General features: G+C 46.7%; 1 protein-coding gene across 1 annotated transcript in view; it reads right to left on the bottom strand.

Annotated features, from left to right (window-relative positions):
* Positions 1–19,215, bottom strand: part of LOC138286786 (CD5 antigen-like) — an 800,618-nt gene that overhangs the window by 95,428 nt on the left and 685,975 nt on the right. The window contains exon 6 of the mRNA XM_069227284.1: positions 13,573–13,605. Within this exon, the coding sequence (XP_069083385.1) occupies positions 13,573–13,605 (33 nt within the window). The remainder of the gene's footprint in view (positions 1–13,572; positions 13,606–19,215) is intronic.

Raw genomic sequence — 19,215 nt, 5'->3', positions numbered from 1 at the left:
TGCACACCTATGAGCACTGGGGCCCTGTGTGACAGGGTCCCAGTGACACATACATATAGGCCACAAACCTATGAGCACTGGGGTCCTGACCAGCAGGATCCCAGTGACACATAACAACCATACTGAAAACATAGTGTTTTCACTATGAGCACTGAGGCCTGGCTATCAGGATCCCAGTGAGACAGTGAAAACAGTGACAAACACCCTGACATACACTCACAAACAGGCCAAAAGTGGGGGTAACAAGGCTAGAAAGAGGCTACCTTCTCACAGGTACCCAGGGTATTGGGGTTCCAGGAGATCCCTATGGGCTGCAGCATTTCTTTTGCCACCCATAGGGAGCTCTGACAATTCTTACACAGGCCTGCCACTGCAGCCTGAGTGAAATAACGTCCACGTTATTTCACAGCCATTTTACACTGCACTTAAGTAACTTATAAGTCACCTATATGTCTAACCTTTACCTGGTAAAGGTTAGGTGCAAAGTTACTTAGTGTGAGGGCACCCTGGCACTAGCCAAGGTGCCCCCACATTGTTCAGAGCCAATTCCCTGAACTTTGTGAGTGCGGGGACACCATTACACGCGTGCACTACATATAGGTCACTACCTATATGTAGCTTCACAATGGTAACTCCGAATATGGCCATGTAACATGTCTAAGATCATGGAATTGCCCCCTCTATGCCATCCTGGCATTGTTGGTACAATTCCATGATCCCAGTGGTCTGTAGCACAGACCCTGGTACTGCCAAACTGCCCTTCCTGGGGTTTCACTGCAGCTGCTGCTGCTGCCAACCTCTCAGACAGGCATCTGCCCTCCTGGGGTCCAGCCAGGCCTGGCCCAGGATGGCAGAACAAAGAACTTCCTCTGAGAGAGGGTGTGACACCCTCTCCCTTTGGAAAATGGTGTGAAGGCAGGGGAGGAGTAGCCTCCCCCAGCCTCTGGAAATGCTTTGTTGGGCACAGATGTGCCCAATTCTGCATAAGCCAGTCTACACCGGTTCAGGGGACCCCTTAGCCCTGCTCTGGCGCGAAACTGGACAAAGGAAAGGGGAGTGACCACTCCCCTGACCTGCACCTCCCCTGGGAGGTGTCCAGAGCTCCTCCAGTGTGCTCCAGGACTCTGCCATCTTGGAAACAGAGGTGCTGCTGGCACACTGGACTGCTCTGAGTGGCCAGTGCCACCAGGTGACGTCAGAGACTCCTTGTGATAGGCTCCTTCAGGTGTTGCTAGCCTATCGTCTCTCCTAGGTAGCCAAACCCTCTTTTCTGGCTATTTAGGGTCTCTGTCTCTGGGGAAACTTTAGATAACGAATGCAAGAGCTCATCCGAGTTCCTCTGCATCTCTCTCTTCACCTTCTGATAAGGAATCGACTGCTGACCGCGCTGGAAGCCTGCAAACCTGCAACATAGTAGCAAAGACGACTACTGCAACTCTGTAACGCTGATCCTGCCGCCTTCTCAACTGTTTTCCTGCTTGTGCATGCTGTGGGGGTAGTCTGCCTCCTCTCTGCACCAGAAGCTCCGAAGAAATCTCCCGTGGGTCGACGGAATCTTCCCCCTGCAACCGCAGGCACCAAAAAGCTGCATTACAGGTCCCTTGGGTCTCCTCTCAGCACGACGAGCGAGGTCCCTCGAATCCAGCGACTCTGTACAAGTGACCCCCACAGTCCAGTGACTCTTCAGTCCAAGTTTGGTGGAGGTAAGTCCTTGCCTCACCTCACTGGGCTGCATTGCTGGGAACCGCGACTTTGCAGCTACTCCGGCCCCTGTGCACTTCCGGCAGAAATCCTTTGTGCACAGCCAAGCCTGGGTCCACGGCACTCTAACCTGCATTGCACGACTTTCTAAGTTGGTCTCCGGCGACGTGGGACTCCTTTGTGCAACTTTGGCGAGCACCGTTTCACGCATCCTCGTAGTGCCTGTTTCTGGCTTCCCCGGGTGCTACCGGCTTCAGAAAGGGCTCCTTGTCTTGCTCGTTGTCCTCTCTCTCTGCTGGTCCAATTTGCGACCTCCTGGTCCCTCCTGGGCCTCAGCAGCGTCCAAAAACGCTAACCACACGATTTGCAGCTAGCAAGGCTTGTTAGCGTTCTTTCGGCGGGAAAACACTTCTGCACGACTCTCCACGGCAAGAGGGATCCGTCCACTAAAGGGGAAGTCTCTAGCCCTTTTCGTTCCTGCAGAAACCTCAGCTTCTTCTGTCCAGTAGAAGCTTCTTTGCACCCGCAGCTGGCATTTCCTGGGCATTTGCCCATCTCCGACTTGCTTGTGACTTTTGGACTTGGTCCCCTTGTTCCACAGGTACCCTAGAGTGGAAATCCACAGTTGTAGCATTGCTGGTTTGTGTCTTTCCTGCATTATTCCTCTAACACGACTACTTTGTCCTTAGGGGAACTTTAGTGCACTTTGCACTCACTTTTCAGGGTCTTGGGGAGGGTTATTTTTCTAACTCTCACTATTTTCTAATAGTCCCAGCGACCCTCTACAAGGTCACATAGGTTTGGGGTCCATTCGTGGTTCGCATTCCACTTTTGGAGTATATGGTTTGTGTTGCCCCTATCCCTATGTTTCCCCATTGCATCCTATTGTAACTATACATTGTTTGCACTGTTTTCTAAGACTATACTACATATTTTTGCTATTGTGTATATATATCTTGTGTATATTTCCTATCCTCTCACTGAGGGTACACTCTAAGATACTTTGGCATATTGTCATAAAAATAAAGTACCTTTATTTTTAGTATAACTGTGTATTGTGTTTTCTTGTGATATTGTGCATATGACACTAAGTGGTACTGTAGTAGCTTCACACGTCTCCTAGTTCAGCCTAAGCTGCTCTGCTAAGCTTCCATTATCTATCAGCCTAAGCTGCTAGACACCCTATACACTAATAAGGGATAACTGGGCCTGGTGCAAGGTGCAAGTACCCCTTGGTACTCACTACAAGCCAGTCCAGCCTCCTACATAGGGTGAGCATCAGTTTTGGTTACCTGGTTGAGACCTCTGTAGTCTACACAAAACCGCATTTCCTTCTTTAAATCTTTTGAATGGGGTTTTGGAACAAGTACCACAGGAGAAGCCCATGGACTTTCAGAGTGCTCAACCACTCCCAGTTCTAACATTTTCTGCACCTCTTGCTTTATGCAGTCCCTGACATGGTCAGGCTGCCTATAGATCTTACTTTTGACAGGCAAGCTGTCTCCAGTATCTATGGTGTGCTCAAACCAAGAAGTGGTACCTGGCACAGTAGAGAAGAGTTCAGAAAACTGACCCAGGAGATTAATGCAATGGTCTTTCTGCTCAGCAGTGAGACAATCAACCAAAACTACCCCTTCCACCAGAGCATCTTGTTCTGGGGAAGAGAAGAGATCAGGAAGAGGATCACTGTCTTCTTCTTGTCCCTCATCAGTTGCCATGAGCAGGGTGAGATCAACCCTGTCATAGTAGGGTTTCAGGCGGTTGACATGGAGCACCCTAAGGGGACTCCTGGCAGTGCCTAAGTCAACCAAGTAGGTGACTTCACCCTTTTTCTCAACAATTGTGTGGGGTCCACTCCATTTATCTTGGAGTGCTCTTGGGGCCACAGGCTCCAAAACCCACACTTTCTGCCCTGGTTGGTACTGAACCAAAACAGCCTTCTGATCATGCCATTGCTTCTGGAGCTCTTGGCTGGCCTGAAGGTTTTTACTGGCCTTTTTCATGTACTCAGCCATCCTTGATCTGAGGCCAAGTACATAGTCCACAATATCTTGTTTTGGAGCTTTTAAAGGTTGTTCCCAACCCTCCTTGACAAGTGTGAGTGAACCCCTAACAGGGTGTCCAAAAAGAAGTTCAAAGGGGCTAAAGCCCACTCCTTTCTGGGGTACCTCCCTGTAGGCAAAAAGGAGGCATGTTAAAAGGATATCCCATCTCCTGCGGAGTTTTTCAGGGAGACCTATAATCATGCCTTTGAGAGTTTCGTTAAATCTCTCCACCAGTCCATTTGTTTGTGGATGATAGGGTGTAGTGAACTTGTAAGTAACATCACACTCCTTCCACATGGCCTTTAAGTATGCAGACATGAAATTGCTTCCCCTGTCTGATACTACTTCCTTTGGGAAGCCCACCCTGGAAAATATTCCAGTAGGGCCTTTGCCACTGCAGGCGCTGTAGTGGTCCTTAAAGGAATTGCTTCAGGATATCTTGTGGCATGGTCCACTACCACCAAGATAAACCTATTGCCTGAAGCAGTAGGAGGGTCAAGGGGGCCAACTATGTCAAACCCTACCCTTTCAAAGGGAACCCCAACCACAGGCAGTGGAATAAGGGGTGCCTTTGGAGTGCCACCTGTCTTGCCACTGGCTTGACAGGTTTCACAGGACTTACAAAATTCCTTTGTGTCCTCATACATTCTAGGCCAATGAAACAAGGGAACAAGCCTGTCCCAAGTTTTCATTTGTCCTAGATGCCCAGCTAGGGGAATGTCGTGAGACAGTGTTAGGAGGAACTTTCTGTACTCCTGAGGAATCACTAATCTCCTGGCAGCTCCAGGTTTAGGATCCCTTGCCTCAGTGTACAAGAGGTTGTCCTCCCAGTAAACTCTGTGAGAGTCGCTGACATCCCCATTAGCCTGTTTGACAGCTTGCTGTCTTAGACCCTCTAGTGAGGGACAGGTCTGCTGTGCCACACTCAGCTCCTCCCTGGCAGGCCCCCCTTCACCCAAAAGCTCAGCAGTGTCTGCTTCCAGCTCCTCTGGTGAAGGTTCTACACAGGGTGGGAATTCTTCTTCCTCAGAAGTTGAATCCACTGTAGAGGGAGGGATAGTAGGTAGTGCTTTACTTCTACTAGCCCTAGCTTTAGGGAGCACTTGGTCCATTGTTCCAGGATCCAAGCTTCCCTGTCCTTTTTGCTTTTTGGCCTGAGCCCTTGTTAAAGCAAAAATATGCCCTGGAATGCCCAGCATTGCTGCATGAGCCTCCAACTCCACTTCTGCCCAAGCTGATGTCTCTAAATCATTCCCTAATAGACAGTCTACAGGTAAATCTGAGGCAACAACCTTCTTTGGGCCAGTAACCCCCCCCCAGTTGAGATTTACAACAGCCATGGGGTGGTTAAGGGTGTTGTTGTGAGCATCGGTTACTTGGTACTGGTGACCAAGTAGGTGTTGTTCAGGGTGGACCAGTTTCTCTATCACCATTGTGACACTGGCACCAGTGTCCCTGTAGGCCTGAACCTCAACACCATTTATTAGGGGTAGTTGCTTGTACTTATCCATGTTAAGGGGACAAGCAACCAAGGTGGCTAAATCAATAGCCCCCTCAGAGACTAACACAGCCTCTGTGGTCTCCCTAACAAGACCAACCCCAACTAAGTTACCAAAGGTGAGCCCAGCTACTCCCTTAGATTGGCTATTAGTAGGTTTGCTCCCACCACCACTGCTATTAGTAGGGACACTAGGTGTAGCAGTAGGGGTTGTAGTGGTAGGAGGCTTGGTGCTTTTCTTTGGAGAACTGGGATCTGTTGTCCAATGGCCTTTTATTTTACATAAATAGCACCATGGTTTCTTTTCTTTGTTCTGATTTGAAGAGGATTTGGGCCCACCACCCCCACCAGAGTGTTTTTGTGGACCTGATGAAGACTCATTTTTAATTTTGTCCCCACCCTTGTCAGAAGACTTACCATCCTTCTTCTTAGTGCCATCTTTGTCACCCCCTGTATGAACCTTTCTGTTCACCCTTGTTCTGACCCATTTGTCTGCCTTCTTTCCCAATTCTTGGGGAGAGGTCAGATCAGAGTCCACCAAGTACTGGTGCAACAAATCAGACACACAATTATTAAGAATATGCTCTTTCAGGATCAAGTTATACAGGCTGTCATAATCAGTAACTTTACTGCCATGTAACCACCCCTCCAAGGCCTTCACTGAATGGTCAATGAAATCAACCCAGTCTTGTGAAGACTCCTTTTTGGTCTCTCTGAACTTTATCCTGTATTGTTCAGTGGTTAAGCCATAACCATCCAGGAATGCATTCTTAAGAACTTTGTAATCATTGGCTTCACTTTCTTTCACAGTAAGGAGCCTATCCCTACCTTTTCCACTAAATGATAGCCATAGGATAGCAGCCCACTGCCTTTGAGGGACATCCTGTACAGCACAGGCCCTCTCAAGTGCAGCAAACCTCTTGTTTATGTCATCCCCCTCCTTATAAGGGGGAACTATCTTGTGCAGATTCCTGGAATCATGCTCTTTTGCAGGATGACTATGGGGAATACTGCTGCTGCCACCATGGGTTTCAAAACCCAACTTCTGTCTTTCCTTCTCTAGTTCTAAGGACTGTCTATCCAAATCCAGCTGTTGGTTTTTAAGCTTCAGTCTGGTTTGTTCCACTCTCAACTTATTGAGTTCCCTTTCTAACATTCTGTCATGAGGGTTGGAGGGAGGGACATTCCTAGACACAGAAGTATGGTGAGAATGGACAGAAGGAGACCTGTCCCTTACAGAAGGCACCCTAACAGCTTAGCTAACAGTGTAATGTGAGAGCACACCATCTGTATGATGTGACTCTACCTCTGTACCAACTATGCTAGACTGTCTAGTAGTGGGAAGGCTGAGAAGTTTATTTCATGAATCTTTTCCTGGGGGAGTCCCTGGATCAGATTGGGAACCATTTGCTACTTTTTCAACAGAAGTGGCCCCTTTGGCCTTATCTTGTTCTCTAAGCATGTTAAGCAACAATTCCAAAGAAGGATTCTTCCCTACACTCAAACCTCTTTCTATGCAGAGACTCCTTGCTCCTTTCCAGCTAAGGTGATCATATGCAATTTTGGACAGATCAACATTTTGGCCTGTGCCAGACAGTTTTAGAAAGAGTTTAAGTGATAGAAAAAGAGAAAAAACTTTTCAGAACTTTTAGAAAGACAGAAAAAAAACTTTTTAAACTTTTAAGAACTTTTTAGAAAGTTTAGAAGTACTTTTCAGCACTTAGAAAAGAGTGAAAAGAGGAAATGCAAAACTTTTTAGTTATGTGTACACACACTGAACTTGTTTTGTATATTTTTCTCTTATGAAAAGTACAATGACAAGAGTGGTAAGTAGTCTCAAAGCACTTATCCCACCACTGCACAACCAATGTAGGAGGCTGGACTGGCTTGTAGTGAGAACCAAGGGGTACTTGCACCTTGCACCAGGCCCAGTTATCCCTTATTAGTGTATAGGGTGTCTAGCAGCTTAGGCTGATAGATAATGGTAGCTTAGCAGAGCAGCTTAGGCTGAACTAGGAGACGAGTGAAGCTCCTACAGTACCACTAGTGTCACTTGCACAATATCATAAGAAAACACAATACACAGTTATACTAAAAATAAAGGTACTTTATTTTTATGACAATATGCCAAAGTATCTCAGAGTGTACCCTCAGTATGAGGATAGCAAATATACACAAGTTATATGTACACAATACCAAAAATATGCAGTATAGTCTTAGAAAACAGTGCAAACAATGTATAGTTACAATAGGATGCAATGGGGACACATAGGGATAGGGTCAACACAAACCATATACTCCAAAAGTGGAATGCGAACCACGAATGGACCCCAAACCTATGTGACCTTGTAGAGGGTCGCTGGGACTATTAGAAAATAGTGAGGGTTAGAAAAATAGCCCACCCCAAGACCCTGAAAAGTGAGTGCAAAGTGCACTAAAGTTCCCCAAAGGACAAAGAAGTCGTGATAGGGGAATTCTGCAGGAAAGACACAAACCAGCAATGCAACAACAATGGATTTCCAGTCGAGGGTACCTGTGGAACAAGCGGACCAAGTCCAAAAGTCACAAGCAAGTCGGAGATGGGCAGATGCCCAGGAAATGCCAGCTGTGGGTGCAAAGAAGCTTCTACTGGACAGAAGAAGCTGAGGATTCTGCAGGAATGAAAAGAGCTAGAGACTTCCCCTTTGGAGGATGGATCCCCCACGCCGTAGAAAGTCGTGCAGAAGTGTTTTCCCGCCGAAAGACCGCCAACAAAGCCTTGCTAGCTGCAAATTGTGTGGTAAGGGATTTTGGATGCTGCTGTGGCCCAGGAGGGACCAGGATGTCGCAAATAGCGTCAGGAGAGAGAAGAGATGTCGAGCAAGACAAGGAGCCCTCTCAGCAGCAGGTAGCACCCGGAGAAGTGCCAGAAACAGGCACTATGAGGATGCGTGAAACAGTGCTCACCCGAAGTTACACAAAGGAGTCCCACGTCGCCGGAGACCAACTTAGAAAGTCGTGCAATGCAGGTTAGAGTGCCGTGGACCCAGGCTTGGCTGTGCACAAAGGATTTCCGCCGGAAGTGCACGGAAGCCGGAGTAGCTGCAAAAGACGCGGTTCCCAGCAATGCAGTCTGGCGTGGGGAGGCAAGGACTTACCTCCACCAAACTTGGACTGAAGAGTCACTGGACTGTGGGAGTCACTTGGACAGAGTTGCTGGATTCAAGGGACCTCGCTCGTTGTGCTGAGAGGAGACCCAGGAGACCGGTAATGCAGTTCTTTGGTGCCTGCGGTTGCAGGGGGAAGATTCCGTCGACCCACGGGAGATTTCTTTGGAGCTTTTGGTGCAGAGAGGAGGCAGACTACCCCCACAGCATGCACCACCAGGAAAACAGTTGAGAAGGCGGCAGGATCAGCGTTACAGAGTTGCAGTAGTCGTCTTTGCCACTTTGTTGCAGTTTTGCAGGCTTCCAGCGCGGTCAGCAGTCGATTCCTTGGCAGAAGGTGAAGAGAGAGATGCAGAGGATATCTGATGAGCTCTTGCATTCGTTATCTAAAGTTTCCCCAGAGACAGAGACCCTAAATAGCCAGAAAAGAGGGTTTGGCTACCTAGGAGAGAGGATAGGCTAGCAACACCTGAGGGAGCCTATCAGATGGAGTCTCTGACGTCACCTGGTGGCACTGGCCACTCAGAGCAGTCCAGTGTGCTGGCAGCACCTCTGTTTCCAAGATGGCAGAGGTCTGGAGCACACTGGAGGAGCTCTGGACACCTCCCAGGGGAGGTGCAGGTCAGGGGAGTGGTCACTCCCCTTTCCTTTGTCCAGTTTCGCGCCAGAGCAGGGCTAAGGGGTCCCTGAACTGGTGTAGACTGGCTTATGCAGAAATGGGCACATCTGTGCCCATGAAAGCATTTCCAGAGGCTGGGGGAGGCTACTCCTCCCCTGCCTTCACACCATTTTCCAAAGGGAGAGGGTGTAACATCCTCTCTCAGAGGAAGTCCTTTGTTCTGCCATCCTGGGACAAGCCTGGCTTGACCCCAGGGGGGCAGAAACCTGTCTGAGGGGTTGGCAGCAGCAGCAGCTGCAGTGAAACCCCTGAAAAGGCAGTTTGGCAGTACCAGGGTCTGTGCTACAGACCACTGGGATCATGGGATTGTGCCAACTATGCCAGGATGGCATAGAGGGGGCAATTCCATGATCATAGACATGTTATATGGCCATATTTGGAGTTACCATTGTGAAGCTACATATAGGTAGTGACCTATATGTAGTGCACGCGTGTAATGGTGTCCCCGCACTCACAAAGTCCAGCGAATTGGCCCTGAACAATGTGGGGGCACCTTGGCTAGTGCCAGGGTGCCCTCACACTAAGTAACTTTGCACCTAACCTTTACCAGGTAAAGGTTAGACATATAGGTGACTTATAAGTTACTTAAGTGCAGCGTAAAATGGCTGTGAAATAACGTGGACGTTATTTCACTCAGGCTGCAGTGGCAGGCCTGTGTAAGAATTGTCAGAGCTCCCTATGGGTGGCAAAAGAAATGCTGCAGCCCATAGGGATCTCCTGGAACCTCAATACACTGTGTACCTCAGTACCATATACTAGGGAATTATAAGGGTGTTCCAGTAAGCCAATGTAAATTGGTTAAATTGGTCACTAGCCTGTTAGTGACAATTTGGAAAGAAATGAGAGAGCATAACCACTGAGGTTCTGATTAGCAGAGCCTCAGTGAGACAGTTAGTCACTACACAGGTAACACAGTCAGGCACACTTATGAGCACTGGGGCCCTGGATGACAGGGTCCCAGTGACACATACAACTAAAACAACATATATACAGTGAAAAATGGGGGTAACATGCCAGGCAGGATGGTACTTTCCTACAGGGGTCACATACCTATCACTGTTGGTCCCTCTCCTCCAAAACAAGATGGAGGATTCAGCAAGGATGGGGTCACTTCAACTCTGGGCAACTTAGGGGTGGTCCTAGCTGCAGTGGTCACTCTTCCCTGTTTTACCTAATTTTCCCACCAGATCGGCTGCCAAAAGTGGCGCTTGGTCCAGGGGCTGGCATCTCCACTAGCTGGAGTGCCCTGGGGCACTGTAACGGAGACCCAAGCCTTTGAGGCTCACCGCCAAGTGTTACAGTTCCTGCAGGTGTGAGGTGTGAAGCACCTCCACCCAGAGCAGGCTTTGTTTCTGACCTCAAAGAGCACAAAGGCTCTCACGCCATGGGGTCAGAAAATTGTCTGTTAGTGGCAGTTAGGTACACATTGGTCAGTCCTGCACTAAAGGATTGGGCAAAATACAGGGGGTATCTATAAAATGCCCTCTATGTGCATTTTACAACAAATCCAACACTGGCATCAGTGTGGGTTCATTGTGCTGAGAAGTTTGATACCAAACGTCCCAGCCTCAGTGAAGCCATCATGGAGCTGTGGAGTTCATAATTACATACTCCCAGCCCATGTACTTAATATGGCCACACTGTACTTACAATGTCTAAAAATGGACTTAGACACTGTACGGGCATATTGCTCATGCAGCTATGCCCTCATCTGTGGTATAGCGCACCCTGCCTTAGGGCAGTAAGGCCTGCTAGAGGGTTGACTTACCTTTGCCACACGCAGTGGTTTGTGGGCATGGCACCGTCAGAGGGATGCCATGTCAACTTTACCGTTTTCTTCTCACCAACACACAATTGCAGTGTGCATGTGTTTGGTGAGTGGTCCCTTAGGGTGGCACAATGCATACTGCAGCCCTTAGGTACCCTCCCTGGTCTCAGAGTCCTTGGTACCCCTGGTATCTTTTACAAGGGACTTAGCTGTGTGCAAGGGGTGTGGCAATTTTAGAAGCAATAGTACAGTTTAGGGAAAGAACACTGGTGCTGGGGCCTGGTTGGCAGGATCCAAGCACACTCAGTCAAGTTAACATCAATACCAGGCAAAAGGTGGGGGGGGGGGGAGAGGGGTAACCATGACAAAAGGGGCACTTTCCTACAGATATGATATGATATGGATTAGTATGAGCGTAAAAATACCCTAAGGCATCAAGGCACTAAAATAATTAGTCCTGTCATACAGCTTGGCTGTAGGCTGGTTCCTGATTGCACAGATGAAACTAACCTCCTTACAGGGAGAAATGCCAGGTCTTTAAGGCCTTCCTGAAAGGAGTATGTATCTTCAAACAAGTAAGATACAAAGGATGGGAGTTCCAGAGCCTAGCTGACGCAACTGAGAAAGCTCCGCCTCCCCATCTCTTTTTTCGAATTCTTGGGAAAACAGCCCAGCCACGATCTGCCAGCGAAGATTTTGGGTTTGGATATTATACCACTGAAACATGGTTTTGATCCCATAAGGATTCAAATTATACAGAGCTTTATGAACGGTATTAAGTTATTTAATTATAATGCGCTTTTCCACTGGAAGCCAGTGAAGTACGAATGGACCTCTGGAAACCAAGTGATATTTAGGGATATCCAAGGTCAGTCTTACCACCACATTCTGTACTATTTGCAGCGTTGATTGTGTTGTGTTGTTGGTATCAAAGTAAAGGGCATTGCAATAATTAATCCTAATGACATTAGCACCAGGGCTACTTGTCTGCGTGCCGGAAGGGGGGTTCATGGAAAGACTTTCTGCAGCATTCTGATAACCCAGAAACAAGTTGTCACAGTGCAATTAACCTTGAAGTCTAGTGATAACTCACTATCCAGGATTACTCTTAGATTTTTCACTGAGTCCCTTGGAGTGGGTGGAGAACCCATCATATTTGGCCACCAGTTGCTATTCCAAATAGTTGATTGGCTCCCAAAAATCAGAATCTCTGTCTTATCACTGTTGAGCTTCAATCAATTCTTGCCCATTCACATGGCCACTGCCTTCATGCAGGTATTGAAATTAGCTGTAATGGCATCGGAGTCTTTCCAAATAGACACAATTATCGGGGAGTCACCAGCATACGACTTGGTCTGCACCCCAAAGGAGCATATGACCTTAGCCAATGGGGAGACATAGCGGTTAAATAGTGTGGGGCTCAGGAACGAACTGGGGCAACAGGGACAACATTGATTATGCCATAAAATATAAACAAAGGGGACACATACAGGTCTGATTGATTTCAAACAGGGTTTTAGGCAAATGATGTTAGTAGCTTACAAATATCTTTTGGTAGAACTGAGAGTCTTCATCATCTTCTTATCGGGCAATATTTAATTGGTGCAAAACACTTCTATTGAGCAAGTTAGAGGTCATGGCCTGAGAACAGAGCCTGGGGAGCATTGTGTGTCAGGAGTGGGGGAGATGCACAGGATTATGTATAATGCAAATAATCAATGCTTATCACAATATTCAGTGTTGACTATCACTTTTGATAATGTAGTTAGACTTCAATAATGGAAAGCATTGTTGAATATGTTCCGTGACAAATCCTTCATACAAATAATCCCACAACCATCCTGGCAGATCATAGTCTACCATATTTCACAGTCTTGTCTTTTGAATATATATCTTATAATCTGTCACACAGTTTTTTGGCTCAATAAGTGTTGGACCTGTGAGCCCTAGGGTGGTTGTCTCCCAAACTTCACTGCCTTGTGTCACTCTGTCGGGAAGTAGTTCCATGGGTGTAGTGTAAGCATTCCCACGCATCTACCCATGGGTTTTGGAGCATTACTGGATTTCCTAAGAAGAATAAACGTGGGGATGCGTTTAAATAGCACACCATCCCAATACAGGTGTGAGAAGGAGAAATATGTTCAGTTATACTTGCTATTCCCTCTTTCACTCGTAGAAAGAGGAAAATGCCTCAGAGGATTGCTTTTGTGCAGGAAGGTGTTCTATCCTGCACTAAAAGATTCTTGCCCGTAACGCAGGCACCCCTGCACTGTGGCACAAGGGAGCCTGCGTTGGTGCTCGGCAGCACTCAGTGACACCGGCTCTCAGAGAAAGAGAGCAGGAAGGCACCACATCTTAGTAAACATGCGACATTCCTGATCTCTCAATGTGTTGCTACGCAGCAAGTTGTCTTGCTATTGTGCGTTGCACCAAATGTTAATAAATCTGGGCCTGGCTCCTAACTGGTCTTAAGCACTCTGGGGGAGCTGCAGAGCACCTATTTGACATCTAGTGGAAGCAACTACACCGCGGTTCATTCAGAATCATGGCTACACTCTAAGGGCATGATGGTAGGGACACGAGGCAAGCGCATAGCACAGATTAGTATGGCAGCAGTATGATCAAGAGTGTGCTAAGATATATAAGTAAAAAAATACACAAACATATTAATTAAAATATGTGCTATAACACTAACATCTGTAAATGTCTGCATACATTGTTCAGTATGCATTTACCTTTGTATCTCTGTGGATGCAGTTTCCGCTTCTCTATAAAAAGAAAAGAATAAAAATTAGATCATTAATATTTGTTAAAAACAAAAATAGAAATGTGGATAATAAATGTGTACAAATACAGACTAGATGAGAAACAGCCTCACAGTGTGGTGAGGTGCAGAGGATGCAGACGGTGCTGATACCTTCCCTGGATTGCACCACCAAGCGCGTATGTTTGAGGAGCAAAAGCAGCTTTTCGCAGAGTATAAGACTATAGACAGAGAAATCTGTTGACGTAGATGTCCTCTGTAAGGCTTTTGGATTTCCAGTCCGGCTATGAATGTGCTCCTGACAGTGCACATAGAACTGGAAATGCGGAGATAGATGCAATGTTTACTTGGATGGAGTGTCTTGTAGATCACACAATGATGAAATGTATTTTGTCAGGGAGAGGGACCCAATGTCTATTTGTTGAACAATATTTGAGCTACTGACCGAAGAACATTTTTTCCTGGTGTCATTTAGGACTCTGAGAGACTAACAAGTACTGTGTTGCATCCTTCCATGTATGAGAATGTGAGGACCTGGAATGTGGACTAGAACATTTAAGAAAGAGAATAAAGGCTGGATTTTTCAGAGCAGTGTGGGCTGGAATCATGCTTTTTGTCCTTTTCTTAATATGGTCTTTTAGGACAAAGCTCAGTGACAAAGTCCTGAACTTTAGCAGTAGATTCAAAACAAGGAAATGAGTCATCGTAACTCTTATTGTTGAGCCACACCTTGCTAGAGGTCTCAAGGTCCCCTCCTCCTATAAGGACTAACTCATTCTTTGGTTGAGTCTAAGATGACCAGTTTGCAGACTTCCAGATTGGCTGTCACATTAATACAGAGTCTTAACATGGTGTAGTTGTTAGTTGACATCATATTAATATATTGTTGGTTAGTGTTTTGGCATATTGGTGGACAGAAATGTCATCTTGGCTCTTTAGTACTCCAAATGCTTCAAATCCAGACTGAAAATCGTAGGAGTCTTTGCCAAGTAAGACCTGCTGTTCAAGAGCATTAAAAGCTGCTGACAGGTCGGATCAGATGCTGAGATCAGCTGTGGTACCAGCAGTGTAAGTAGAATCTCCAGAAGAAGCTGGGTTCCCATGAAACCAGACGTTAATAGAATGAAAATAGATGAGAGGAGGTTAAGAAGGATAAGCGGTGATTCCAATCTAGCCTGACCTGCGAGGAAAGGCAACGAGTTCAAGTGTACAAGCACATAAGCCTTGTAAGGGAGGAGAAGAGACTGTACACATGCAAGTCATGTGAAGACTTGACCTGGAATATTGGATGACCTCAGTAGAAGTTTTTCAAGCCGGATGAGTTGTGCTTCAAACTCCTTTAGCACTATGTAGGAGGCTGGCCTGGCCTGTAGTGGGTACCAAGGGGTACTTACACTCTGTACCAGGTCCAGTTATCCCTTATTAGTGTAGAAGAGGTGTTTCTAGCAGCTTAGGCTGAACTAGGAGACATGCAAAGCCCCTGCTATACCACTGGTGTCATATGCACAATATCATAAGAAAACACAATACACAGATATACTAAAAATAAAGGTACTTTATTTTTATGACAATATGCCAAAAGTATCTCAGTGAGTACCCTCAGTATGAGGATGCCAAATATACACAAGATATATGTACACAATACCAAAAATATGCAGTAATAGCAAAAGGAAGTAATGCAAGCAATATAAAGTTACAGTAGATTGCAATAGGAGCACATAGGTATAGGTGCAACACAAACCATATACTCCAAAAGTGGAATGCAAACCACGAATGGACCCCAAACCTATGTGAGCTTGCAGAGGGTCACTGGGGCTGTAAGAAAACAGTGAGGGTTAGAAAAATAGCCCACCCCAAGAGCCTGAAAAGTAGGTGTAAACGGCACCTATATTCCCCAGAGACCACAGAAGTCGTGATAGGGGAATTCTGCAAGGGAGATCAACACCAGCAATGCAACCAAAGTAAATCTCCGGACGAGAGTACCTGTGGAACAAGGGGACCAAGTCCAAAAGTCGCGACAAAGTCGAGATTGGGCAGATGCTCAGGAATTGCCAGATGAGGGTGCAAAGCAGCTGCCACCGGATGGTAGAAGCTGTGGATTCTGCAAGAACGAAGAGGACTAGGAACTTCCCCTTTGGAGGATGGATGTCCCACGTGGGAATTGTCCACTGGACCTCTTTCTAGTGATGAAAATGCCAGACAGGGATGCTGTCTCAGTAAAGCCATAGCTGGGAAAAAACGTTGTCCATATGGCTGGAAGAAAGAACAGGGATGCTGTTTTTCTTGAGTTGGAGCAGGGCAGGGATGCTGTCCTATGAGCTCCACACTAGGGCAGGGATGCTGTCCTAAGTGGTGTGAGGCAGTGCAGGGTTTCTGCACTAAAGTTTCTCTGGGAGGGTTGGAGGGATGCTCCATGTTAACTAAAATGGTGCTGTTTTTCTCACCAATATTAGTTATCCCACAGAAAGGTACTTCTACCTCAGGTAGTACAGCTAGGCTAGCTGATGATTCCCTTGGTACAGGTGCCACCCCAGGAGAGGTTTCTCCCACCACAGGAATGGTATCCTGAATGGCAGGGTGGTTAGGGGATACTGTGATACCCTTTTTACCTGTTGTTCGAGAGGGATCCTGAGTTTTCAGGCCTTTTTCTCTCCTTTGCTTTTTCATTTCAGTAGAAATGAGAGGGAACAATTCCTCAGGGATACCCAGCATGGCTGCATGGGTATAAAACTCTACCTGAGGTCTCTAGGTCATTACCTAAGAGACAGTCTACAGATAAGCTAGGTGCCACTATCACCTGCTTAGGGCCAGTAACTCTACCCCAACTAAGCTGAACTATAGCTAAGGGAAGAAACTTAGTGGAGTAATGGACATCAATAATCTTGTACTGTTGTCCAATGATGTGTTGTCCAGGAGGCACTAGGTTTTCAGTCACCAAAGTGATACTGGCACCTGTGTCCCTGTAGGCCTGGGCATCAACACCATTTATTGAAACTGTCTGCCTGTACTTATCCATTGTAAGGGGACAAGAAGCCAATGTGGCAAGTCCAATGCCACTAGGTGTGACAGAAACTGTCTTGGGACTGACTACCCCAGTGTCTATGATGGACTCATAAGTGAACCCAACTACACCCTTAGTTTGACTGTTGCCAGCAGTCCCACCACTATTACCATTACTGCTAGGGGCACTAGAGTTTGATGTATTAGTGGTGGTAAGCTCAGGGGGTTTACATGGACAGGACGTATCCCCTGGCCTATGGCCTTTATTTTTACACACAAAGCACCAAGGCTTTTTAATGTGTGTATGTTGTGAAGAAGAGGAAGAATTTGGTTTATCCCCACCTCCAGAAGAGTGTTTAGGATTTGAAGAGGGATCTTTGGTTTTACCCTTATCCCCATGCTTATCCTGAGATTTCTCACCATCTTTCTTCTTGCCATCCTAGTCACCCCCTGTATGAACTTTTCTGTTCACTCTTGTTCTGACCCATTTGTCTGCCTTCGTTCCCAATTCTTGGGGAGAGGTCAGATCTGAGTCCACTAGATCTTGGTGTAACAAATCAGACACACAGTTATTCAGAATATGCTCTCTAAGGATTAGATTGTACAGGCTTTCATAGTCAGAAACTTTACTGCCATGTAACCACCCCTCCAAGGCCTTCACTGAATAGTCAACAAAGTCTACCCAGTCTTGTGAGGACTCTTTTCTGGTTTCTCTGAACTTAATCCTGTATTGCTCAGTGGTTAAGCCAAATCCATCCAAGAGTGCATCCTTCAAAACTGTAAAATTGTTAGCTTCACTTTCGCTAACAGTAAGGAGCCTATCCCTACCCTTTCCAGTGAAAGATAGCCACAATATAGCAGCCCACTGCCTTTGAGGGACCCCCTGTACCATACAGGCCCTCTCAAGTGCAGCAAACCACTTGTTGATGTCGTCCCCCTCTTTGTAAGGGGGGACTATCTTGTGCAGATTCTTAGAATCATGCTCTCTCACAGGATTGATATCAGGAATACTGCTGCTGCCACCATTGGGGCCAAACCCCAACCTCTGTTTCTCTTTCTCTAAGTCTAGGGATTCCCTGTCTAGAGCCAGCTGTTGCTGTTTAAGCTTCAGCCTGGTCTCTTCCACTCTCAACTTATTGAGTTCCCATTCTAACATTTTGTCATCATGGTGGTGTAGGAAAGTACCATCTTGCCTGGCATGTTACCCCCATATTTCACTGTATATATGTTATTTTAGTGTATGTGTCACTGGGACCCTGCCAGCCAGGGCCCCAGTGCTCATAAGTGTGCCCTGTATGTGTTCCCTGTGTGATGACTAACTGTCTCACTGAGGCTCTGCTAACCAGAACCTCAGTGGTTATGATCTCTCTTTACTTTCCAAATTGTCACTAACAGGCTAGTGTAGGAGGCTGGACTGGCTTGTAGTGAGTACCAAGGGGTACTTGCACCTTGCACCAGGCCCAGTTATCCCTTATTAGTGTATAGGGTGTCTAGCAGCTTACGCTGATAGATAATGGTAGCTTAGCAGAGCAGCTTAGGCTGAACTAGGAGACGTGTGAAGCTACTGCAGTACCACAAGTGTCACTTGCACAATATCATAAGAAAACACAATACACAGTTATACTAAAAATAAAGGTACTTTATTTTTATGACAATATGCCAAAGTATCTCAGTGAGTACCCTCAGTATGAGGATAGCAATTATACACAAGTTATATGTACACAATACCAAAAATATGCAGTATAGTCTTAGAAAACAGTGAAAACAATGTATAGTTACAATAGGATGCAATGGGGACACATAGGGATAGGGGCAACACAAACCATATACTCCAAAAGTGGAATGCGAAGCACGAATGGACCCCAAACCTATGTGACCTTGTAGAGGGTCGCTGGGATTATTAGAAAATAGTGAGAGTTAGAAAAATAGCCCTCCCCAAGACCCTGAAAAGTGAGTGCAAAGTGCACTAAAGTTCCCCAAAAGACAAAGAGTCGTGATAGAGGAATAATGCAGGAAAGACACCAACCAACAATGCAACAACTGTGGATTTCCAATCTAGGGTACCTGTGGAACAAGGGGACCAAGTCCAAAAGTCACAAGCAAGTCGGAGATGGGCAAATGCCCTAGAAATGCCAGCTGCAGGTGCAAAGAAGCTTCTACTGGACAGAAGAAGCTGCGGTTTCTGCAGGAACAAAAAGGGCTAGAGACTTCCCCTTTGGTGGCCGGATCCCCCTCGCCGTGGAAAGTCGTGCAGAAGGGTTTTCCCGCCGAAAGAACGCCAACAAGCCTTGCTAGTTGCAAATTGTGGGTTTAGCGTTTTTGGATGCTGCTGTAGCCCAGGAGGGACCAGGAGGTTGCAAATTGGACCAGGACAGAGTGGAGACGTCGAGCAAGACAAAGAGCCCTCTCTGAAGCAGGTAGCTCCCGGAGAAGTGCCAGAAACAGGCACTACAAGGATGCGTGAAACGGTGCTCAATGAAGTTGCACAAAGGAGTCCCACGTCGCCGGAGACCAACTTAGAAAGTCAAGCAATGCAGGTTAGAGTGCTGTGGACCCAGGCTTGACTGTGCACAAAGGATTTCCGCCGGAAGTGCACAGGGGCCGGAGTAGCTGC

Source organism: Pleurodeles waltl, chromosome 3_2 (assembly GCF_031143425.1).
Source record: "Pleurodeles waltl isolate 20211129_DDA chromosome 3_2, aPleWal1.hap1.20221129, whole genome shotgun sequence".
Taxonomy (NCBI): Eukaryota; Metazoa; Chordata; class Amphibia; order Caudata; family Salamandridae; genus Pleurodeles; species Pleurodeles waltl.
This window is presented reverse-complemented; position numbering and strand designations above follow the sequence as displayed.